Raw genomic sequence first — 24,893 nt, forward strand, 5'->3', positions numbered from 1 at the left:
CCATGCAGCCGAGCGGAGCGGAGCCCCGCGCAGGGACTGAACCGCCCCGGGAGTGAGCGGCGCGACGCCGCGGAGCCTCCCTGCTCCGTAACCCCTCCTGCTTCTCGGGGCCGGGGGCGCGCCTGGCGCGGGGCGGGGGCCGCTGCCGCCCCCCGAGCATCCCTCCCTCCCTGTCTCCCTGCGCGCATCCCTCCGCGCCGCCTCCCGCTCCCTCCCTCCCTCCCACCCTGCCGGCTCTATGGTGTGAGGGCAGCGATGCACAAGCACCACCACTGCTGCAAGTGCCCCGAGTGCTACGAGGTGACGCGGATGGCGGCCCTGCGGCGCATGGAGCCTCCCTCCTACGGCGAGTGGCAGCACGAGCAGTACGGCTACGGTGGCTACGGCTCTCAGACCCTGCCGGCACCGGGGGGGGCCGCTCCTGCTGCCCGCGGTAAGGCCAAGCTGGGGCCCCCTGCCCGCGATGCCGCTGCATTGAAGCCTCCGCCGCCGCCACCGGGGAAGAGCGCGCCCAAGGTGAACGGGAGTGGTCCGGGCTGGTGGCCCGAGTGCACGTGTTCGAGCCGCGACTGGTACGAGCAGGTACGGGCCGGCAGCACGTTGCGGTTCCTTGGCACTTTGGATGGAGTGGGGTGGATGGCTGCTGGGGGGTCCTCTAAGGAGCAGTGGGGCCGTGGTGGGCGATGCCGGCGTATTGGATTGTGAACACCGTCGTTGTTGCGGTCGGTGGCCATCATCATCATCACTCGGGTTGGCCATCATCATCATCGCTCGGATTGGCCATCATCATTGCTTTGGTTGGCTATTTCCATCACTCAGGCCGAGTGCTGCGATCCCACCTAATGTAGGTATTGTGTGCTGGAGAGCATCCCTGGGGCACGGCTGGGACGGGGCACGGCTGGGTCTTGCCTGGCACAGGGCAGGCAGCAGGTAGAATGGATTTGGGGCACCCACCTGCCATCCTTGCTGCTTACAGTGCCGTTGCCTGGAGCCTTGGTACCATCGAGGGTGTCCCGTGGTGTTGCACTCTGCAGGTGTGGGGCACGCTGCCACCAAGCAGCCTCGTGGGCTCGTGGACCGGCACCCGCTTGCCGTTGAGTTGTGGTTTCCTCGCTCTGCTGCTACGTCCCTGCTCCCAAAGATTATTACGTAACCCTTCTCTGGTCGCCAGCATGCTGTGTGCTTTCTGCCCCATTTCACTGCTTCCATTTCTTCCCACACTCGTTCATTTTATTAGTGTTCTCCTCCAGGACCCGTTCCCAGCCTGTGTTTCTCCTCTAAATGGAGAGACCAGTCTTGTTTTGAACCCACAAGCAAGCTTAGAAAATGGTTGGAGCTGTTTGCAAAGCATTAAAATGGAGGCTAGACCCTGCCTGAAAAACAATTTACTGTGCTTTAGAGAAAGGCATTTCAGTTTGCTTCTTCTACTCCTTTCATTCATTATCTTCAAACCTCACATGATTTCTTATTGATCCTTCTAATTATTATTTCAAGACGCCGAGGCAGGCAGGCACACAGGAATCAATGGGAATTCTCTCTTCCTTTCCCCTTGGAAGGCACAACCTCCTGCTTCCCTTCCCGTGTTTTTCTTCATTACTGTCTCAGTCTGTAGCTCTGGTCGAAATAATCTGATTCCAGGCTGATATGGTCAGGAGACATTTACAGAGAGCCCCCAAACCCCAGCACCTTCCTGTCAGCCCTCTCCTGCTTCTCTCTGCTTCTCTGCCACTCTTTGCATCAAAATCAGCCTCGTCTCTCTCTCGCCTGCTGATTCCTGGCCAACGCTTTTCAGCTTCCCTTTGCTATCTCTTTGCTTTGCTCTGTCCAGTGCAGAGCATCCAGTGCAGAGCATCCATTCCTGGGCAGGAGCAGGGACCTGGAGCCGGATGCTCCCCTCCCGCTTGCAGGGAAGATCTGGCCCAGGGATGATTGCAGGGGAGGCGGTGGCAGCTGCAGCACTGCGCGGCGCTGGGCAGGGGAGCTGTCGTGTGCTGCAATGGTGGAAGGGAAAGCATTGTCTCTTTGTGGTGCTGCCACCGAGCCCTGGGTCCACACTGGGGGACCTCTACTCAGCTTTAGCACTGAGATGAAGGAATCAGTGCCTCCTCGCTGCATTGCCAGTGACGGAGGATGCCAGCGCGTGAGGCTGTGTGAGCATAGTGGGGTCTGCATGTGTACCACGTCGTGTGTGCTGTGTGCACTGCCTGTGTCAGAGCAGACAGGACGCTCCCTGGTGTGTAGCAGATGTATGCATTGGGCAAAGCTCGGCCATGCTCCCCTTCTGATCCATATACCCCGAGAGCAGTGGGGAGAGGCAATCTGACACCTCCAAGCTGCCCCTTTAAGTGGTGTCCCTGTCCCTAGAAGCACTTCCAGCAGCAGAGGTGGGAGGCAGAGCCAGGAGGCTTCCCCAACAGCCAGGACCTGCTCTCCTCCCTGGGAGCTTCCCTGCTCTCAGTCCTTTTTCTCCCCTTTCTTGCACCCAGTGCATGTGCCAGCGCGGCCGCATGTGCAGATGCTGTGACACAGGGAACGTGCTCAGTGCTGCGTATGGTGCTGCATGCTCACTGACATCACACGTCCTCATGGAGCCCGTGTGCAGCCCCACGGCGTGTAGCCGTGCCCACACGTGCTGCCCAGCACCCAGCACAGCTCCAGCATCGACCCATGCCTCCTCCTGCTGCCTTTCCCCTTCTCCAGGACACAAATTAGCTTGCTCAGGCAATGCCAGTAATTGAGAACCCTTAATCCTGACTACAGGGAGAGAGGAAATCTCTCAGCTCTGGGTTTCTCATTTCTTTCTGCTTTGCTTTCCTTCCCCCTTCCTTTCTCCCTTTGGAGATCTCTTCCATTTCTCCTCCCTTATCTCACCGTTTATTACTCCCCATCTCCTGCGCTTTTGCTGCCATCACCGCTCCCCATTGTTCCCTTCTCCACCTCTCAATACATCCATCCCCGCACCCACCTCATCCCCCTCACTCGCTGCTTGGGGACACGAGCCCCCCCCCTCCCTGCCGTGCTGGGGTGAGAGGAGGACTCCCAGCTTTGGGGGAGGAATGGCAGCGCGATCGGTGCCGATGCGCAGCAGCAGCGAGAGGAGCCAAGCGCTCCAAACCCCTCCTCTCCCCGCAAAGTGCCGCCCACGGATGCTTGGGAGTGCTGTGCCAGGATGCTCGGCCACATTGGAACCCCTTACCAGGGCTGGTCCTTAAGGGAAGGGCCATCCCTGCAGCCCACATCCCCCATGTGAAGCTGGCAGCCAGAGCAGAGTCTCCCATGGGGTTTCAGAAGGGCTTGCTGGCATTTTGGTGCATATTTAGGGTGGCTCTGGGCACGAGCGCCTCCTTTCCAGGAAGGGTACGGCTGTATAAGGGTGGCTGGTATGCATTCTCCAACCATAGGAGCAGCCCCAGATCTGCCAACCATGCATGGCCAGAGGTACCCTCCCTGTGAGCAGATTGCATCCTGCTGTCTGCCTTCTCCCCTCTCCTGGGATCAGGGTCACACAGGGTGGTTGGAGCAGCTCTGGAAAATGCTGGGCTTTTGTGGACCTCCCGGACAGAGGCATTTTGTGGATGAGAAATAGAAACTAGGGAAAAGGACCTCACTGCCTGTCCAGGACTGCAAATGTGTCACCAAAGGCGGTGTTTTTCCATGCAAAAAAAACTGTTGTTACAGCTCCTCCCGTGCACCAAGAGAAGGTGGGCACTGTCGTGGTGGAAGCAGCAGTTCTTGATGGGCATAGCAAAGCTTTGGGGCTCTTGGGCTATGGTGGGGGAGAAAGAACCTTGGGAAGGAGGTGGCCTTCTCCCAGTGGCCAGGCCGGGTTTATGAGCAATGGGGTGGGAAAGGGTTGGAACCCCAGATGTTCCCTGGGGAGGTGTGAGGGAGGGTGAGAGGAACGGGGTGCTAGGGACACGGAGGCAGTGGAGGTGGTGAGGTTGGCAGGGTGATGTTGCTATGGCTACTCGTGTGCTATTCATAGAAGAAATTAGCTAAATCTTTGCACTCGAAGGTGGAGGAGGAAAGAGAAGGAAGGCGTTCTCAGTTTGGAGGGAAGAAAGGAGGGAAGCCAAAACAGGAAAGGGGGTCCGTTCCCCTCCTATGCTCTGAGCCCGTGAGTGACTATGCAAAGCACTGCCCAGAGTGCAGGAGGATGCACGTAGGGATGAGCTGCCCGTGGGACAGCCCCCGCGGTGCCGTGCAGAGCCCCGTGAGCAGGGCGAGCTCTGCGTCACGCCGGGCGGCAGGAGACATCCTTTTAATTAAAGACATCCAATCTGCGGGGAGGTATTTTTGGCAGCCTAAATGTAGATACAACTCTAGCAAAATCTGCCATTTGCAGCTGGCTGCTCCCCGTGCTCAGCAGGACTTCTCGGACGCTGGCTGTCCCCCAGCCACCCCCAGCATCTGTCCCCACGTGTCCCCTCATCAGCCAGAGTCCCGCAAGGGTCTTCCCTCACCACACCGTCATCGCACTCCGCTCTTCCCTCATCGCACCCCGCTCCCTCGTGAGAGTTTCATTCCCATCCCACGGACCCGTTTGTCACCTCCTCACTCACGATGTGTAAATCTGCGTGTCTGTTCCTAATATATCTCCTTCCATCTGATTTCACCTCTCAGCTTGTTTCTCGGGCATCTCCGCCTGGTGATCCTGCCGTCACTGAGCTGGGTGGCTGGAAGCAGGTGCTGAGCTGCTCTCCTTCCCCCAGTCTCTGCCTCTTCGTCACCCCAAGCCCTCAGCCCATAAACTTGTGAGGCAGCTGCTATTTCTGTCATTCTGAGCCTTCCTTCTTTGCCTCCCAGCCATTACCATGATCCCAATGACACCTTCTCAAGATGTTCTTGGGTTTCCTCGTTCCCTCTGTCTCCTGCTCAGCCAATTCCCCTCACCCACCCTACACCATCTCCTGTCCAGCTCCCACCTGTCCCTCCATCCTGCCAGGAACAAGCTGAAGGGCCCAGATGTCCTCGAAGCACCTTCCAAAAATGCTCATTTGTGTGTGGATGGCCAAGGACATTTGTCTCCTTAGTTTTCTCATTCACCTGAAAGTCTTTTTCCATCGGGCGTGTGAATTCTTGTGTTTGTGCTGACCCTACCAAAACATCATCTTAGTTACATTATTGCTTGTAGCAATGTGGAGGAGGTAGCTCCTCATGAGGAACACGCTGGAGGCAGAAAGACTTCAGCCAGAGGGATGTTCCCCATACACTGTTGTCTCAGCCAGGCTCTTCTCCTTGGCTTTGACATTACCAGTTTGGTGGGACCTGCCCCAGCCCGTTCCTGACCAGTGCTCAAGATATGGTAGGGCTCTGCTGGCATCTCCCAGAGTGTGCTCAAGGCAGGGTACCCCCACAGAAGTCTTTCATGAGAGGTTAACCATGGATCATCCATCCATCTCATCCTCCATCTCTCCATCCATCCATCTCATCTTCCATCCATCCATTTCTCCCACCAACCATCCCTCCATCCTTCCCTCCATCTCTTTCTCCCATTCTGTTCCTCTACATTCCTCTATCCATCCATCCCTCCCTCCATCCATCTCATACTCCATCCATCCATTTCTTCCACCAACCATCCCTCCATCCTTCCCTCCATCTCTTTGTCCCATTCTCTATCCCTTCATCTCTCTCTCCATCCATCCACCCATCCAACCATCCTTCCTTCCCCCCATCCATCTCTCCATTCCTTCATCTCATCCACCTTTCCCTCCATCCCTCCCTCTATCCACCCATCCTGGTGCCCTGGATGCAGTGGTGGAAGCACAGCAGAAGCCCTGCCATCCCCAGATTGCTGCCTTGCTCGGGTGAGGCCGTGGGCACGCAGCATGCCTCGATCAGAGGAGAGGAGCTTCCGCTCCTTCCTTCACTGCGGATGCTCATTTAGAGAGAGGAAGTGATTAAGACTAATCAGGCCGCAATCAGCTGTGGCTGCGTGCCGGGCGCTGCGGCGCTCAGCCCCATGCAGGATGCCCTCCCAGTTCCCAGAGGAGAGCAGATTGGGCACCGCTCTGGGATGGAGGAGCTGAGTGAGATGGGAATCAGCTTAACCCTCGCTCTGCTGTAGTGCTGCTGTAAGGCACCGTGGGTTGTGTGAGTGCTCCTAGCTGGTTTGAACGCGTGCAAACATGGGAAGATGCGGAGATCCCTCAAGGGCGCTTGGGAATCCAACAATATGTCATGGGCTTGTATCCGTAACATGGAGAGAAAAAAACGAATTTAACAGCATTTAACAAGCTCAGAATACATGAATTTGAAATGCAGTTCAGTTCAGTCTACAGCAGCTCACAGGAGGGGGGGATTGCTGAAGGACTTATTTGGGGATCGTAACTATTTCTGGTGACATGTGGCACTTCAGAGCAGCCTGGGACCTGAATTCTCCCTTATGTCCTTCCTATCTGCTGTAAAACAGAAACATCTTTCTTGAAATGTTGTACCTAGGGGTGCACTGGAACTTAGAGAGGAAAGCAGGCTGTTTCAAACCCAAAGAAATCCATACTACTGTCCTTGTTCGCTCTTCCTTTCCTTGTATGTATGTATTTGATTGAAAACCATGCAGGTCTTTCTGATGATAATATCTCTGCCTGCAAAAAAAAAAAAAAAAAAAGAAAAGGAGTTGAGTCGATTTTATTTGGCAGCTCCAGGTCAGAAGGAAGCTGTTGCAGCCCAGCACTTCTGCAAATTGGGTCGCTTATTTTAGCGGCCAGAGCCTGGAACAGGATGTCTAACTTCCAGGCATGAACACACCGGCCTTAATGGCTTTTAAATAGAAACTGAAACTCCACAGAGCTTCTGTCTGGAGAAGCTTTCTTCTCTCCCCACTGAGTGAAGGCTTTTTCCAGTTCCTATTTAAGCACTCTCTTTAAAAAAGCACCAAAACATAGATCAAACCCTCAGTAGCTGCTTGTGTTTGCATTGAGCCCTGGGCAGTTCCGTGGCTTTGCCAGCCATCCTTGTGACCGTGGAGCTTTCACGTCCTGGAATGGCTGCGGTGCTTTGAGCTTGTGTCCATTCCTTGGAGCTGCTCACACCACTGGGGTGACAGAGCTGTGGTGTCCCCAGCACAGCCTGGAGCGGGCGATGCTGGTTGGCTGGGTGGGTGTGGAGCAGCTGGAGCCCGGGTGCTGGGTGCCAACAGGGGGTCTGGGCATCCCTAAGCTCCATGATCAGCCCTTGTATTGTTTCTGAGGTGGTTGCAGCTCATTGTGAGCCATGCAGAGGGAGAACATGGGGTCAGTATGCAGCCCTCTTTGGGAGTTTAATGAGAGGGGCTCAGCCCAAACGGTGCCAATGGGCAATAGAAGTGCAAAAAGAGTTATTTTGTCTGTCCTGGTGAAAGGGAAGGGAGGTTCATCCCTGGCTGTGGCATTCTCCAGCCTCCAGAAGCTTTCAGGTTGTGTTTTCCTTTGCTCGCTTCCTCGTCCCACTCGTCCTTGGTTCACCCATTATGTGGCCATAGAGAGCTTGAAGATGGGAACAAGCCTCTGGCAGCTGTGTGTTACCTCTGCCCTTGAGCAGTGGAGTGGCAGGAAGACCAAAGCACAGGCGTAGCATTGGGATGTAGGCATAAAGCACTTGGCCAGTCCACCTCAGGTGCTTCAGGAGATGCTGTTAAGATTGGAGCTCTGTGTTGGTGCTGGGAGGAGCAGTGTCTGTGCTCAGGGCAGGATCGCCTGGCATGGAACAGATGAATGTGTCAGTGCTGATCAGGGTGAGCTGTGGTGCACGCAGGCTGTGCCGCACTGCCAGGACCTGGGCTTGCCCCAGTGATGTTCCTTCATTAGCACGTTGTGACCCTGTTCCTCACCCATCTCGCACCAAAGATGCTCCCCAGTATCCACTGGTGCCAGGAGCTGTGTGCTCACAGCAGGGCTCTGACACGGGACAGCTGTTCCTGGTGCACACGTATGGCTCTCACTGAGGTTTTACACCCTTGGCAAAGAAGCAAAGAGGATGTCCATCTGTCCACCTTGCTTAGATGCTTCTGTTGGCATCTCCCTACTTGGCCTCTGACCCAGGAGCTGTTAAAAATGTGTAGAGTCCAAATTCTATGTATCTCCAGAGCCATTTCCTTCTAAGTGTTGTGATTACACCCGAGATGATGCAAAGCAAAACAAATTGAAAGGCAGAACAACTTTTCACTCTGATCCATTCCAGGAAAGTTATAAAAATCAAGCAGATATAAGTCAGTGCCTGGCTTCTTGTGCACAGGCCCAGAGTCACAGTCACTCTGCCCTCTGTCCCTGGGGCAAACAGCCTTCCTGCAGACAGGGATTTGTCAGCTCTGGAAGCTCCTGCTTTAGCCCCATCACTAGTTGAGATGGAGGTGGGTTTGTGTGTGAGCACAGTCCAGTTGCTGCAGGTCTCAGCGGCCTGCAGCACATTTATTGTGTCTGGATGAGGTGCATAATCCCCAACCCTGAGTGGGATGTGTGGGGGGTGTGAACCAGATGCAAATCTTGGGGCTGCCAGCACGGAAGGAATGGCTTGGGCTTCCAGTTCAGAACCAACCCAGTCCTCGTGGGAACACTGCAGAATGAGGCTCCCTCCCTCTGTAACGTGCTGACGAACCTCCTCCATTTGCATTTAATTGCAGCTTTTCTTTCTGTTGGAAGTTTTGGAAAATGGTCACGTTTTGCAAATCCCGTCTTCATCCCAGCCAATGAGACCAACAGAAATGAAGGAGAAGGGGTGATGCTCTAACAGCACTGCCCACGGGTGACTGGCATAGTGCCCTTGGGCTGACACCTGCCTTCCTCCATCAGGCAGGCACATTGGCTGAGCCCTCTGCCAGCCAGGGCAGGAAAGAAATTGTTGGTTTTTTTTGTTTTTATTGCTGGGCAGCAGGAATGTGCTGGTGAATTAACCATGCCCTCAATTCTATAGGGAATGGTAAGTAATTTATGCCCTAAGGAACAGGGGGTTGCTGCATGCAGGGAGGAGAGGAAACAGGGCTGTGCATTCAGGTCACATTCAATGAGGGCTGTCAGATCTCTTCCATCTAAAATGCTTCATCACACTATTATTATTTACTGAGCCCTGCTGCTGCTTGGAGATTTACAAACAAAAAAAGGTCCGAGCCCCTCGTCACTTGACAGCATGAGCAGCAAAATGCAGTAGAGCTAGAGGTGCCCCAGACCCCCTCCAGCAGGCTGCACAAACCCTGTGTGTCGGAAGGCTGCAGGGAAGGTGGGACTCTAAGAGGACCTTGAGGAGTGAGGGGGTCGCTGCACATATGCAGAGAGATTGATCTAGGCACAAAGCCAGCAAGGCAGAGGACAGCTGTTGGGAAAATCTGGGCAGCAACAGGAGCTGAAAGGAATAGCAGTGAAGGGGAACGAGGCTTGAAGGTCAAGATTCAAGAACTTTCTGGTTTCTGGAGGCTCAAAGAAGTGGAGCCAATGTAGTGGAAATGCTAAGTCATGGCTTGATGCAGTGATGGAGCACCTGGTGGGAAGGCAGGACCAACCCAGGGGAGCTCAGGTGCATGTAATGTGCCTGAGTGACTGGAAGGGGTGGAGTCAGGATCCCCCCCCTTCCCAGACCTTATTTAAGGGTTGGCAGTGGAGGCATCTCCACTCACGTGATCCCTGCCTACCTGAGGCTTCTAAAGGTATGCAGATCTTTTCTTTCCTTGCTGTGGTTGCAGCTGCTGCATTTGGGCTCGTTCTCATTTGCTGCAGCCAGAGACTTTGCCACCCTGTTAATTTTATGGTACTTTCTGTCCTGTTATAGCATTGCACACCAGGAAAGGCGCAAATCTTGGAATATTTGCAAGTGGAAGTCAGGGCTAAAATCCAAACGTCTTTCCTCATGGTATCTGGAATAGTTGGCCACAGGAGGCAAATGGGGATTTCCTGGTCTGAATTCCTTCTGATCATGTGTGACTTTGTTTTAAGCAGCCACTTGCATTCAGCATCTCCTGGGTCCCATCTGGAGCCTGAGTGGGAAATTGTGCTCCTAGCAGTATTTTGAGATGTAAAAGTCAGTAGTGTGGAATGGCTGCGAAGGATGCTCAGCGCGCAGCGAGCGGGCTAGACAAAATATGTCCTTAGGGCTCACCACTGTGTGAGCGAGGCAGTGTGATGTGTGATTTGTGGGCTATTAGTAATTCGACAAAGAGACTGCAGTGGGGCTCGCTGAAGGACTCAAGCTAGACCTGCAAAAGCCTCTGTGGCATTATCATACAGAGCACTTCTCCCCATCATTTGCGGAGTTGAATTAATGTCATAAATCATGGGGCACGTGACAGACTGCATTTAGTTAGGCTGCCTCTTCTATATCCTTCCTGGAAACTCATCTAATAAGAGCTGGCCTCTGGCATGCCAAGGTCCAAACATCCACCATGTGTTAATTGCTGGCAGTAGAAGTAGTGCTGGTTTTTTTTGGGTTTTTTTTTTGCCTTGAAATGTGGAATCCCTTCCTAGAATTGCACTGGGGACCAATAAAAGCCAGTGCCAGGTTTAATATATGCTATCTCACAAATTATCTGGACTAAATACAAGGACTGTGCACTACCAGAGAGGGGATATTCCCAGCTTAACACTGCTTCTGGGCCATGGAGATCCCAAGACATTGGACCTGAAAATTATGATTCTTTTACGTGTGTGGGAGTGGTTTGGCAGGAGAGCTTGGAAGTGGTCATATTTCCCTGAGCTAGAGAATTAATTGCCATAAAAGCTATGGTTTAGTAACCAATGGTTACAGCTGCTGGAAAGATCAGAAGGCATCCAAATAAATCAAATTAACTACCTCCTGTTCCATCCTTATGGAGAGCTGAACCTTTCTGGGCAAGATCAGAAACGCAGTTCATCTGACCCCTAACTCTGCCACTTACAGAACCATGAGGGTGAAACGTCCAGAAATACAGACAGCTAAAACAGGAGAAGGTGGAGACTGCCTTTCTGGATGACGTGAGGAGGTGGTTCTCTGTCAGGAAACTTATATTAGAGGAGAGCAGTGAGGCAGTAGCCCGCTCCTGAGAAAGTCTCAGATTCATTGAGGCTGTTGGGCTGTGCAATGTGACCGCCCACGTTACTGGGTAGCCAGTGATTCCTGTTAACTGCAACGCTAGCTGTACTGCGACTTGCTTGCTCTTCACCAGGCTCTCAAGCATCTGATATCCCAAGGCAGAGGACTCGCCTCCCCTCGTAGCTCATGTTTACCAGCATTTTCCCGTGCAGCTCTGGCCATTGCTCTACACACGAGTCTTGGAACGGTGCTGTAAATCCCAGCACACCTTGGATTTTGTGCTGTTTGCTGTTGTGTGCTGGTGAGAAACGTCAGCCTTACGATTAGCCCGAATGTACTCTTCTTTTGCCTCGTTCAGAAGACAAAGACCTCCCCGATGTGGGGATGCTCCAGGGGAAGGGCCTGCGGGTACGACGGGCACCGCGCCTTCAGGAGGTTGCGGTGCTGGACAGCTCCGGCTCAGCGCGGGACCCCGGGGTGAGGAGCGCGGAGGGCCGCGCTGGCAGCGGCCCGGGTTGCGGCCGTAGCTGCTGTGCTGGGAGGTGCCTGCAGGCCCCAGGGATGGTCTGCTGCCGATATGTCCATCCCACAGGATCTCCTTTCCAAACCCTCCTGTTTCCTCATCCCTTAGCAATGTGGATTTCTAGTTCTAGCGTTCGCATGAATCGGACCTGAGGCTGGAACAGTTTCTAGTCTTGCCCGTATCGCTTGCTGCAGCTGAGACCACGTGTCTGGGGAATACGGAGGAGACCCATGCCTGAGCAATGCTGTGTCCCCATATCCAGCCCAGGCTGCTGGCCACGTGGAGGAAGGGCAAGGACAGAACCCTTCCCAACCTGCCCTCTTCTGCCTGGCCTGGAAGGGCTGTGGAGGCACGGCCAGGATGAGGCCGTGCAGTGCAGCGGGCTGTGTTTGGTGACATCCCGCTTTTGTCTCCCCACAGGCCAACCCTGCTCCCATTATCGTGAACACAGACTCGCTGGAACAAGGGCTCTCTGTAAGTCTCCCGGTTTTGTTTCAATTCTTTTCAATAAACGCTGCATTTTCTTGGCTCAAAGGTGCCCAAAAGGCCCCAGCAAGATGGCAGAAGGGTCTGGTATCTGTGCCACAACCCCACATCGTATCCCAGCCCCAAACCCTGCTGGGGCTGTGCTGAGCAGAGCCATGGCTGCTGGCAGCTGAGCAGTGCTTGGTGATGGAGAGTGTTTGCAGCCACTGTGCATTTGGTACTCTTGGCTTACTGTAGAGGTAATCCTCAGCTGGTTGCAGAGAGAGTTTGCAAGCTGCTGCAGCACTTACCAGAACATTTGCAAATCATTCCTGCAGGGAGGATGGAAGGAGCAAGGGTGGCCACTGTGGATATCTGCAGCACAGCTCCCAGAAGGGAGCTCGGTTATCAGTTTGCCAGGGCTTGGTTGGTCTTTGGACTTGAGGTGGATGGATTGCTCCTTTTGGTTGAGCCTTTCTCATAAAACATTTCAGGTGTCAGATGCTGAGCCAAAGCCTCCTGCACTCAGGTGGGAGTCCGTGCTTTCTGTCTCAGCACAGTGGCCCTGGGTCCAGCAGCCTTACAGAAGTTGTGGCAGGAGAGTGTTGTCATCTACAAAGGTTTCCTGCCCAAGCCCATCACGTGGCAGTCTATGACTGCAGGGAGTGTTGAAAGGGATCTGCATTCCTGCAGCCCACTGGGTGGCTATGCCTCGTTTTTTGGGGCTGCAAATTCCAGCCTGGAAATCCTCTTTCCTTCTAATTCTTGCCACAGCAGTGCAGAAAGCAGCCAACACAGTGCCAAAAAATGGCTTGTGAAGAACCTGTGTCCCACATAAATGTGGTCCTTCTTTGGAGCGAGGGTGAACCCTGCTCCATCCTGCCACCTGAATCATAAGGTTGGAAATACCACTAAGGTCATCTAGTCCAACCATCAACCTATGACCACCATACCAGTAAACAATGTCCCTCAGTGCAGCATCTACCCTGTTCTTGAACAGCCCCAAGGGATGATGATTCCACCACCTCCCTGGGCAGCCTGTGCTGGTACCTCACCAATCTTTCTGAGAGGAAATTTTTTCTAATATCCAACCTCATGGAGATCCAGGCTCTGGGGAAAACAAACCTTAACATCTCCCACTGGCTGTTCCAGGGGTCAGCAAAGGAGCCACAGTGGGGGCTTTCTGCAGAAGAGCACTCTGAAGTGGGAAGTCTGGCAGCATGCTCTCTTACGAAAACAAAAGCTGAAGCCTGTTGGTACAGTATTTGGAAGGGTTAATGTGACATCTTCCAGTCTTTAATTACTTAACTATTCAATGCTTTCCTTAATGATAAACAGATGGATGTGGTCTAGTTCCTTCCTGTTCTAGCTCCATTGATAACATTGGACTAGCTGCTGGGCTGAATTTGGCCCTGGCTGTTTATTAAGAAGCTTGCTCCACATTTGTGTCCCTCTGCCCACCCACCTCCATCCCCAGGAGCATGTGGCACCACATCCTGCTCACTGCCAGGGCTGGTGCTCAGCTTCACTGCAGGCTGTGCTTCTAGCTTGTAAAAATCCAACAATTTTTTATCAGACTCCTGCTGCATTGAAGGCATTGCAGTTGAGCTGGACTCATACAAGCACCTGCTCACAGCCAGTTCCCCACTTAGTGTGCTTTGCACACCCAGGCCCCAGGCGTAGAGGAAGCATCAAGAGCACTGTTCCCATGGCAAGCAGCACTGTCTGTGTCCCAGAGCTGCCTCTTCGAAGCTGAACCCCTTGTGTTGTGTCCCCAGTGCTGCTCAATCCTGGTGCTGATTGCTGGAGCTCAGCCACGTGCCCAACCTGCACTCAGCACACAGCTGTCCCCTTAATGTGGTGGCTGCAAGGCACGCACTCAGAAAGCAGAAGGATGACTGTTCCTGCAGGTTATTCTCCTTGCAGCCATTTGGGTTGGTTTGAGGAACTCCATCTTAGCTTTCTAAATTTGGCCCTGAATCATTAGCAAATTGCAAACCGTGTTCCACGTGCGACAGCACAGTGTTGGCCGGCTGAGCCTGCAGACAGCTTGCAGTAGCACTGGAAGGTGTGTGCATTTCTGTTTATTCAGTGAGTGTTAACTCTGCAGCCTTCTGTTGATGATTTAAATGTCATCATTTCTAACTATTTCCCTGCTGCTCAAAAAGTGAAAGAGAAGTGAAGGCTGGAGAGAAGGCCTTTCCTTGAGACTTCAGGTGGACTTCCTGCATGGGACGGGCTTAGAGCAATGATCCTGGCCCTACTTTGTTTGAAACCAGAGCAGAGTTTGGGTTCATGGTGGGGCTGTGTAGGGAACAGCCAGTGAGCTGTGAGATAAGCAAGAGAAACCCCTAAGAAATGCGAGCAGAGTGGGGTGGGCTCACCCTGCCTCACAGCAACCCAGGGACATGGTTCAGGATACCCATGTGAAAGCCTGGAGCTGGGCATCACCCATACAAGCCCCACACGAGAGCCACACGTGCCGGCTCTGCAATGCTCTTAGCATGGAGGCAGCTCCTGAACTGGGAGGGAGCTTGGCAGAGAGTTGGAGGGGCAATAGAGGCACTCCGGGTTTTGCTGTCAATGAGTAACCGGTATTCAGTTTTCCTGTGCTGGAACACTAGCTTTGTTGGCTTGTTCCCTTGGTTACGTGGTATATATTAAGGGCTCCATTTGGTTTCTTTATGCAATTAACTGGTGTTCTATTGTGCGGATTTTGGAGACGTAATCGGAGCAGGAACTTCACGTCCAGGCTTGGCTGACCTGGCACATGCAGTGCTGGGCAGGTGCCAACGTTTCCCATTTCATGACACAAAATGCTGCTCAGCATTGACAACCCCAAGACTTTCAGAAGGTTTTGCAATGGGGCCACATCCTGGGGTGTTCCTGTGTCCCGTGCCGTGGGTCCCTGCCCTGGTGCTTCCCATTGCGGGTGGCTGCCGCTCTCTGGGCTGGTTCTGCTGGCTCTCCCCGCGGCTCACAGATTGTCAAAGTTTTCTGCACATCCCCATCCTGTAGGTATGTATGTGCTGTTCCTCTGCGGCCGTGGGTGTGCATATGGCTGTCTGTGTGGCAATAGCGTTGAATGCCAAAGCGGAGAGGACAACGTGTGTAGTAGCGGCGGCTGCCAGGAATCTGAGTTGCTGGAAAGCTGGGGGGAGGCAGAGCCACGCACAGAGCCACCAACTGCCTGGGGGCTCAGGCGAGGGAGGTGGCGAGGGGGGGTCGGCATGAGTCAGTGTGGTGGGGTGAGGAGGAAGAGCGGAGGTGGGGGGTCTTGCAGCCCCCACCCAAAGAGGTTTCATCCTCCCCTTCCTGCACTGTGCTGGTGCCAGGCAAAGGGATGCAGCATCTGTGCCCCTGGGATGTTCCTACAGCTGTCGATCATAGAATCTTAGAATTGTTGGAGTTGGAAGGGGCCCTTCAAAGTCATCTGGTCCAACTCAATACCTTAACAGCACGTCCCAAAGCTTTCTTTTCCCCCCTAATGCCCCCATCTGAATCTCTTTTGCTTCAAGTTCCTTCTGTCTTTTGTTTCTGTTCCCTTCTGTCACTCTCAGTGGTCACAGTGGTCCTGCAAGGCTCTGGGGCTGACAGTGCTCAACTCCCACCAGCCTGACACGTCCCAGCGGGTTCCTCTTCAACCATTGCTTGCATCTGCCTCTTCTGTCCAATTTTTCCTTCTGTCAGTTCTTTGAGGCCAAACCCACCTCAATGCCTTCAACCTCCTCTCCTGGCCCACGTTCCAAGCCATGATGCCATCTCCCTTCTCCACGCTCTCTCCATCCTCATTCCTCTTGCAGCATGGTACCCACAGTAGAGCGTGCTCTCCTTCAGCATTCCCAATGCTCACTTCAAACCCATGGCATTGCTCTGAGGACTGAGCCCCATTCCTGCTGCCTTGCAACCCCACAGCCTGCTCCCTCATCTCCCAAAAGGACTTCAAGCATGAGGTTTGAGTCAACCTCTTCCCATTTTAAATATACAATTCTTTTTCAGCATTTTTTTTTCCCTATATTGAGGTCTCCATAGCTGTTCAGGACCTACTCTGATGACCCGGGGCATGCAGAGGAAGCAAGTATCTGGATGATGTCTTTGAAATTGCCACCTTCTTTTTCTGAGTGTTGGCAGCGATGGGGAAAATGGAAGGTTTTGGCCTGCACGCTTTGCTATTTCAGAGCCTACAGCTGCAGCTCTTTTGCTTTTAATTCACTGCCCATTTCTCAGTCCCTGCCCTCACCACCGCATCCCATCACCTTCACCACGATGGCTGTGGGAGTTCCTTCAGGGCAGGGAGCAGCATCCACATGGCTTTCCTATTTTTTATATCAGGGCACCTTCTATATATTGCACTCATCTCTCTTTGCGTCCAACTGTTTCAACAGAAGAGATGGTTCTGAGTTCCAATTAACAAAGCCATGCTGCTGGAAGATGGTAGTTAGGAGTTAGAGGCTACCAGAGATGTACGTTGTGTTATAACACACAGACCATCCACAAGCCCTTCCTTTGCTTCCTGCAGCAGTGCATTCCCGAGGTTAATTACACGCTGGCTAACGAAGGCGTCGTTGCTTTGTGTGGAGCCCCTTTTCACGCCTCGCACATTGAGCTGCCGGAATAAAAGGGCTGAGCTGAAGTGCATTAAAGTCAGCGGGGTTTGGGATCGTGCCCAGAGAGAGAAGCAGTGAGTGGTTGGATTTCAGGGCAGGGTTGTGCGACTGCATTTCTGACAGCCCAGGTTTTGGGGTGGATTCTCAAATATTCCGTGTTTTGGGGTGGACTCTCAGTACTGCAGTATCCTGGGATGTGCTCGGCCGTAACGCATCTCTCCCTCTCCGCAGGTGAACGGCAGTGATGGGATGTTCAAATACGAGGAGATCGTCCTGGAAAGGGTGAGTCCTCCCCATGGGCATCTCCTCCCACTCACACAGCGAATGGGCTGGGGGGCTTTGGGGGTGGGTCCATCTCTCCTTCCCTGCAGCACAGGGGTGGGCTCACCGCTCCGCTCCCCCCGCACACCCCTCCAGAAGGGAGGAGGAGGGTTTCTCGTTCGCACCCTCGCCCCCTCACAGCCGCCAGCGCAGAGTTGGGGGGGGGGGGGGGGACTCTTTGTCACCGGCTTTGCTGGAAAATGGAGGCAGGAGGAGCTGCACTGGCGCACAAAAGGGGGGGGGGTTCTGTCTCTCGCCTCCGTGCCCCGGTGCCCCCCCTGCCCCAGCGGATGGCTCTGCCTCGCCCCAGGCACAGAGTGCCGTGATGCTGAGCAATGAGGACAGGTTTTCTGGCAGCCTGGATTGCGGCGGGGCGGGGGGAGCTCCTGGCTGTACCTTCTGCTGTGTCGGTGAGATCCTGGCCACGCAGCGCTGACGTTGGGATAACGGTGGTTTTGTGGGGATGGGGACGTGAGCAGAGGGTCAAGTAGGGGCTGTGAGCACAGTGGGGAAAGATGGAGCAGACTTGGCTCCAATGCATCAGCCCCATGAGGTAAGCGCAGAGCTGCGTGGTCCATCCCTGCACCGCTGCATGCCCCATCCCACCCCACACCCAGGAGCTCCAGCACCGTGCAGGGCCTCCTCCTCACACTTGGCTGGCAGCGCAGGGGAAGACGCATCACTCGTCCTCCTGTTCTTTTAGTCATCCCCCTCCTCCCCCCCGGCTCTGCATCACGGAGGTGGGTGGACGGAAGGTTATCCGGGGCTGCAGCCTCACCCACCGCTTCCCCATTGCGCCTGACAAAGCGTGCCCAGGGGATGCTTCCTTTTTGGGCTGAGTGCTGCTGTGTGCTCCGGGCTGCCAGAGGGGCAAAAGCATTGTGTTCCAAGGATGAGAACCCTCAGCCACAGCAATGGGCTTGCCCTTGCTGTGAAGACAAGGGCAACCATGGCAGATTTGGGGAGCTGTCTGCAAAGAAACGTGGCAGTGGGTCAATGGGCAGTGCACGCGTCTGCTGCAGGTGATGTCCCCACATCTCCAGCAGCCCCAAGTGCCGGCAAACAAATCTCATGAACTTGATTTCTTCTAGATTATCGGAATAGTAACAAATGCCTCCTGAATCATGGCCTGAGCTGGACACGTTGTTGTCAGGAGACCTCCTTTGGAGCCTCTGCTTGGATGCAGCCATCCCAGCCATGGGTCCATGCAGGGGCCCCCAGGGCTCCCCTCCCTCTGTGGATGAGCAGCACCGCCGGGCAGCCAGGACAGAACTTGGCCCGAGCGTGGCTGCGTATGAGAGGCAGGCCTGGTAGGATGTGACTAAGTGTCAGCTCTTCCGCATGAGAAAACAAGGCAACAAGCCATCTGATTTCCAAGGCAGAGCAGAAAAAAATAAACAGTAATTGTCTGCTTGCATCAAGCATGGCACTGGGAGCAGCGCTCCGAAGTGTGTGACAGAGCAGGGTGCTGTGAGCAAGGACTGGGCAACAGAAATACCTCTGGTATTGGGACACTGCTAGGACACGGCGAGCACTGGGACAGGGGCTCCCTCCTTCCTCCCAGCAAGGCTTCATCTCCATCCTTACGCCTCCCTAGAGCAGATTTGGGCACCAGCAGTGCTGGGGTCAACTGGGGATATTTTGGGCCATGAGCACGTGTAATACCCACGTCTCACTGGATGTTAAGACTCAAAGTGGTCTTGCAGGAGCCACTAGGCTGCCAGCACCTGACCCAAGCCCCCCTTCTCTGTATGGGCCGTGCGGGTGGTGTCTCCTCTTGAGGATCTGCCAGCAAAGGGAGGTTTCTCCGCCAAGGACCACCCCCTCGTCCTCCAGCTCAGTCTCTCACAGAGACGTGGTGGTGAGGGAGGTCCTGGCGGCTCCCACGCTCCTGCTCCATCTGTCGGGCGCTCCGCACTGAGAGCTGGGCTGACGAGCACCCATCTTCCTCGGCCACACATCCACTGCCTGCACGGAGCAGCCCAGCCCAGGGACTCACTGTGTTTTGGGGACAGCGTGGGACAGATGCCCCATGTGCTTTCCTGCAGGGTAACTCTGGCCTCGGCTTCAGCATAGCAGGAGGGATCGACAACCCCCACATTCCAGATGATCCCGGCATCTTCATCACCAAAATCATCCCCGGGGGAGCGGCGGCCATGGATGGACGTTTGGGGTGAGTGTGCAGGGATGGGGATTTCACCGTGCCTCCCGCTCCCACTGCACAGCTCTCAATCTGCCTTCTTCCAGCCCTTTCTCCTTGGGCAGGTCCCCTTTCCAGACATCCTCCTGCTATCAGCATCCCGTCTCCTCCCTGGCTCTGGCTCTTAACCAGTGCTGGATCCATCCTTCTCCCCTCTCCAGCATGTGGACTGCCTCCCCTGCTTCCCCCATAGCCTCCACCCCAGGAGGAGGAACCTTGCTGTCACCCCACATTTTGGCTCCGGCACATCCCAAAGCGCAGGACCCATCCAACTTAAGCAGCTCCCCTTGTGCAAGGGTCTGGGTGGCGGAGGTGACCTTGGTGGCACAGGGTTGGCGATGCTGGGGAGCTCAGGATCACACCATGTCTGTAGGGTAAATGACTGCGTGCTGCGGGTCAACGACGTGGACGTCTCCGAGGTGGTGCACAGCAAAGCAGTGGAGGCCCTGAAGGAAGCAGGCCCCGTGGTGCGGCTCGTTGTGCGGCGCCGGCAGCCCCCACCGGAGACCATCATGGAGGTCAACCTGATGAAGGGACCCAAAGGTGAGCAAAGGGGCTGTGGCAGGGAGTCCCTCTGGCGTGGGGGGTGTTGTGGGCTGGGATCCTGCGGGATAGGATGCTACAAGGGGGGATGCTGTGAGTGCAAGGTGTGGGGCAGCTCCACATCAAAGCTCACAGTGAGAAGGTGTCCCGTTGCCCAGGGTTGGCTGCGGCCAAACATCCCTCCTCTCTCTCCTCCCCTCCTGCTCATTCCCAGGACTGGGCTTCAGCATCGCGGGGGGCATTGGGAATCAACACATCCCCGGGGACAACAGCATCTACATCACCAAGATCATCGAGGGAGGCGCTGCCCAGAAGGACGGACGCCTGCAGATTGGGGACCGGCTGCTGGCGGTGAGTCCCAACCCACACCTCCACGCTTCTCCCCTGTCCCCTTTCCCAGCATCCCAACCAGGATGGGTCTGACCGCATCTTACTGTCCCTTTGCCTTGTGGCAGGTGAATAACACCAACCTGCAGGACGTGCGGCACGAGGAGGCGGTGGCTGCGCTGAAGAACACTTCTGATATGGTGTACCTGAAAGTGGCCAAGCCTGGCAGCCTGCACCTCAACGACATGTACGCGCCCCCCGACTACGCCAGCAGTACGTAGGCAGCAGCCCTGCACTGCAGGAACGGGGGGTTCCATAGCAGGGATGGGGATGGCACACGCTGGAGCTGGACTGGGCTCCACATCTACACTGAGGCCAATTCCTGCTCTTGATGCCCATCTCCTCTCTTTGCAGCCTTCTCAGCCTTGGCTGACAACCACATAAGCCATAACTCCAGTCTGGGCTATTTGGGTGGTGTGGAGAGCAAGCCTGCATACCCTGCCCCCCCACAGGTGACCCCCTCCAGGTATTCGCCCATCCCTCGGCACATGATCGGGGATGAAGACTTCACCAGGTGAGAACAGCAAATGGGCATCCCCATCCCTGCCCCTTCTCCTCCTTCCCTTTCTCTCTCTGACCCAGTCCCTGCATCCTGTCATGTGCTGAGTCTCTGCTGGGGCTGAAAGACTCCATTTGTGGGCTCCACGCAGGGAGGGAGGGGCTGGGGGGGTCATCTTGGTAGTGCCATATCTCCTCTTGCTGTGTTCACCAGTCCCAGGACAGCTGTACCCAGCCACTGTGAGCCCCAGGGCCAGTGCTGAGCCCACTTTGGTACCAGTGGGGCTAGGGCTGGATGCTATGTGCTCAGGGCTGATGCTCAGGTCAGGAGCAGGGCTGGCTCTGCTGTTATGAGCAAGGCTGCCATGTGGCACTGAAGTTGCTGCAGCCTCATCAGAGCTGGGATGGCCCCATTGTGTGGTGCTTTTGGATCCTAGAGCAGGAGGCAGGCAGGTCCTCTCGGAGACCCCCAGCCATCACATCCACCCCACTGAGTTCTCACCTCCCAGTGCTAAGCTGGACCCTGATGCATGCAGTGACCTCTCTGGATGCAGCCATTCATGTGCTGCCGGGGCACCACAGGAAGATGCAGTGCTGCAGGAGCTCCGCTTTCTCCATGTGCATTGCACCACCGAAGGGACTGATTCCCAGTGCCACCATTTCATCTGTCCCTTCTCTGGGATCCCGATCCCATTTATGGATCTTTATGGGCCAGAAAGGGACGAGAGCATCCTGACACCTGAAGCGTGGTGGGCACAGTGCAGCAGGAGGCCGCTAGAGGATGGTGCTGCCCTGCCGAGACCCCACTGCTGCCGAGCTGCTCCTGGCTGCTTCCTCCTTCCCTGCATGGACTGCTTGGAACAGAATCCCAGCATATCCTGAGTCGGAAGGGACCTACAAGGATCATCAGTCCAACTCCAGGCTACACAAAGGACCCCCAAAATTCAAACCCTGTGTGCAGCACTCAGGTCAAGGTGTCAGTGCCACAGTGTCCAGGATCCATCTGCAGGAACGTTGTCCTGCCCAGCGTGTCTGGAGCGCATACTGTGACTGAGAGCTGGGATAAGAGATTCACCTCTCCGGGGCTTTGTTTCCTCCCCTTGGTTCCTGCAGCGTCTTTACCTTCACCGCTGGGCTCCAGCAGCAGGCAGTGCTCACACCGAGCTGACTCCCAGGCAGACACCAAAGCAGCAGCAAATCAAGGATGCGGGACTCAGCAGTGGAGCTGAGTGCTGGTAGCAGCCCTGGAATGTGGCTGAGCCTCTGTGGAACCCAGCGATCCCAGTGGGGTTTCCCCAGTCCTCTCTAGCGCCTGTGCACCCCAGCCTGAGCCTTGAGCTCTGCTGAGCTCAGTATCTTCTGAAGGTCACAGGGGTCAGCCCCTGCCCCACCAGTGATACACAGCTGTAGGACTGAGTGCTGCTGGAAGGAGAGGCGGCCCCGGTGCAGTGGGGGGCAGGAAGGGGTTAAGCCCACAGGGTCTAACCGGCGCCGGAATGTCCGTCCTCTGTGCTTCCATAAAAATCCCGAGGGTGGGCATGGCATTGAGAAGCTGAGTGCCCTACAGCCACACCGGGTGGGAACAGAGGACAGAACCACAGGGTGAGAGCTTGGGGAGCTCCTGCCCCGTGCCACAATGTTCACCGTCAACGTCTCCTCCTCCATGTCCTACCGGGGACAGCCGTCCCCTTCCAGGCAGCGGCAGGGCCATGGGAGCAAGTGTGAGCCGAGGTACGGTGTGGGGACAAGGGCAAGGAGCTGAGAGGAGAGCTGGGAGGGTCTGGCAGGGCTGGGTGTCCGTCTGTCTGAATGTCCGTCTTCTGCTTTTCATGTTCCATATAAGGTGACAGCCTGAGCTGTCCAAGCGACATTCAGTCCATCAGGACACCCAGCCCGGTGCATCCACCCCACACCAACGGTCCCAGTGCCGTGCCGGCTGCCAAAGCAAGGAGCTGCTGTCTGTCGTTCTGATGGCACTGATTTTTTTTTTCCTAGCTGAAAATCAACGCCGGATGGCTGCGGGGCCGGGCGGCCTTTCTGCCAGCGCCTGCCTATTGTTTGAGCTGCGCCAGAATTAAGTCACCGCCAAAAAATTCGGGGCTGCTCGTGTGCCATGCAGGGCTGTGCTGTGAACGTCCTGTGTGCAGCGAGGGGTGTGCTCACTCCACGCTGGCATCGTCCCCAATACCCTCACATGCTCTGACACTGCCACGTCCACGGCCCTCTGTCCCCATCTGTGCTCCATCTCGTGTCACCCCAAGCCCTCCTGTATCCCAGCACAAGTGGCCTCACTGTGATGTCCCCGTGTCTGTCCCTGCAGAGAGCCCCGGAAAATCATCCTGCACAAAGGCTCCACCGGCCTGGGCTTCAACATCGTCGGGGGAGAGGACGGAGAGGGCATCTTCGTGTCCTTCATCCTAGCCGGAGGCCCCGCCGACCTCAGCGGGGAGCTGCGGAGGGGAGATCGCATCCTGTCGGTGAGCTGCGGGATGGGAGGGGGCGGAGCTGTCCCGGGGTCGCCGGTGTGTTGGGTACGGTGGGGCTGGGGGGGGGGTGCGGGACTGCGGGCGCTGAGCCCGGGCACGGCGCTGTCCCCGCAGGTGAACGGTGTGAACCTCCGTAACGCCACCCACGAGCAGGCGGCGGCGGCGCTGAAGCGGGCGGGGCAGACGGTGACCATCATCGCGCAGTACCGGCCCGAAGGTACCGGCGGGGCGGAGCCTAGTATGCAAATGAATGAGCGTGGGGCGTGGCCTGCGTAAATAAGGGGGTGGTGCGCTGTATGCAAAGAGAGGGGCGGGGCTCTGCGCTTGGACGAGGGGGGCGGGGCGGTGATTGGCGCGCGGAGAGAGCGGGCGAAGGGGGCGGCCCGGCGAGGCGCTGATTGGCGCGGAGAGGGGCCGGGAGGCGGTGCCCGGAGGGAAGGCGGGCGGTGATTGGGCGGCGCGGCGGGGGGCGGAGCGACGGCGTCCCGCCGGCTGTGCCTGCGCGGCTTTGTGTGCGGGCCGGGCGGCTCGGGGGCTGCTGCCGGGGGCGCCGCCGCCTCCCACCGCGCCGAGCTGCAGGTGAGCGGGGCTGCGCGTTCCCCGCCCGCCGTCCGGTTCTCGCCTCCCCTCCTCCCGGAACGTGCCGGGGGTCTCTTTGCCTGGAGCGAGGCCGGCGTGGAGGCTGGGCCCCGCCGGGAGGGGGTCGGCTCCGCTGGGGTCGCCGGAGCGGCGTCGGTTGGGACCTCTCCAGCTCTCGGCCCCGGGGCCTGAAAGAGGGAGCGGGGCCGCCTGCCGTGTGCCGCTCCTCCGGTACGTGGTGCGGGCCGGGCCTTGGGGGGCTCTCGGTGCGGCTGCGAGCATCCCAGGGCCGCGCTCCAAGCAGGGCGCGGGCAGCACCCCGGCATTACCCTAACAACAACGCTTCCTTAGCGCCGGCCTCTAATTCACCCGGCGGAGGCGTCGATGCTGCCGGGAGTCGCCCGGGGGGAAAACCCCCGTGGGGCGCGGAGCTGCTCTGTGCCCGCGGCGGACAAAGAACTGCGCCCGGTTGGTCTCGCACCGCGCCGAGCCCCGCACCGCTCCGGAGCCGCGTGTCGCTGCGCTTTGTGCCCCGTCCCGGCGGAGCGGGGCCCTCCGGAGCCGTTAGTGCCACGCACGGGTGTGCTGTGGGTGTGGTTTTGTTTGTTTTGCTTTCATTCTTTTCGTGTTGTGTTTTGGTTTTTGTTTTTTTTTTTTTTTTCTTTCTCCTTCTTTCCAGGAAGCGTTTCACGTTCTCGTATTTCTGGCTCTGTTCCCCACTTGAGATTTGGCGTTGACGTGAACGAGAGCAGTTTCTAAATGTCAGATGGGACGAAATGTTTTGGAAGCCCTCTGGAGTCGGGTTGAGGTGTCGGTGCTTTGGAGCTGCTGCTTTCTGGCCTGTGTTCTGCTATGGCAGTGATGTGCAGCAGTGCCTGGAATTTGGGTGCTGTTGCAGTGATGTGGGGCTGCAGAACCCCACTGTGTGCTGCGTGGTCTGTGCAGGTCACACCTACAACATAGGTGTGCTCCAGCTGTGATCTGGTTTAGTCCCACCTCCGCGCAGCTGTGAGGCTGCTTCCATCAGTTTTGGGTGTGAGGGCCTTCCTGGTGGGGCCCTGTGAGCACAGAGCTGGGGAAGGACGGCACTGGGAGCTGCAGCCTCTGTGCCTGGCGCTGACCCAGAGCTGCAGTGAGATTGTTCCGTTCCATGCTGCTCTGGGCTGTCTGTGAAGTCCCTTCTTGCTGAGTGTGTCTCCCTGTGGACTTTGCTGTTAGCACTAGTGATGGGTTTGGCAGTTCCACCTCCTTGAAGCCCTGCGGAGTGAAGCTTCGATATCCTTTGCTAAACTTGGCGTGGTAGCGCAGTGTGC

The 24,893-nt window shown here is 56.2% G+C and overlaps 1 protein-coding gene across 2 annotated transcripts in view; it reads left to right on the forward strand.

Moving 5' to 3' along the window:
* Positions 1 to 255: 255 nt before the first annotated feature.
* DLG3 (discs large MAGUK scaffold protein 3) overlaps positions 256 to 24,893 on the forward strand; it is a gene marked incomplete at both ends in the record, with an annotated part of 40,613 nt that continues 15,975 nt past the window's right edge. The window contains 10 exons of one of the 2 annotated variants that reach the window (XM_079541736.1): positions 256 to 582; positions 11,915 to 11,968; positions 16,798 to 16,848; positions 18,936 to 19,060; positions 19,461 to 19,630; positions 19,845 to 19,981; positions 20,086 to 20,230; positions 20,372 to 20,531; positions 22,836 to 22,992; positions 23,116 to 23,218. In XM_079541736.1, the coding sequence (XP_079397862.1) occupies positions 256 to 582; positions 11,915 to 11,968; positions 16,798 to 16,848; positions 18,936 to 19,060; positions 19,461 to 19,630; positions 19,845 to 19,981; positions 20,086 to 20,230; positions 20,372 to 20,531; positions 22,836 to 22,992; positions 23,116 to 23,218 (1,429 nt within the window). The remainder of the gene's footprint in view (positions 583 to 11,914; positions 11,969 to 16,797; positions 16,849 to 18,935; positions 19,061 to 19,460; positions 19,631 to 19,844; positions 19,982 to 20,085; positions 20,231 to 20,371; positions 20,532 to 22,835; positions 22,993 to 23,115; positions 23,219 to 24,893) is intronic. The other variant, XM_079541737.1, reaches the window with a different exon arrangement.

Source organism: Tetrao urogallus (genome assembly GCF_951394365.1).
Source record: "Tetrao urogallus genome assembly, chromosome: 13".
Classification (NCBI taxonomy): Eukaryota; Metazoa; Chordata; class Aves; order Galliformes; family Phasianidae; genus Tetrao; species Tetrao urogallus.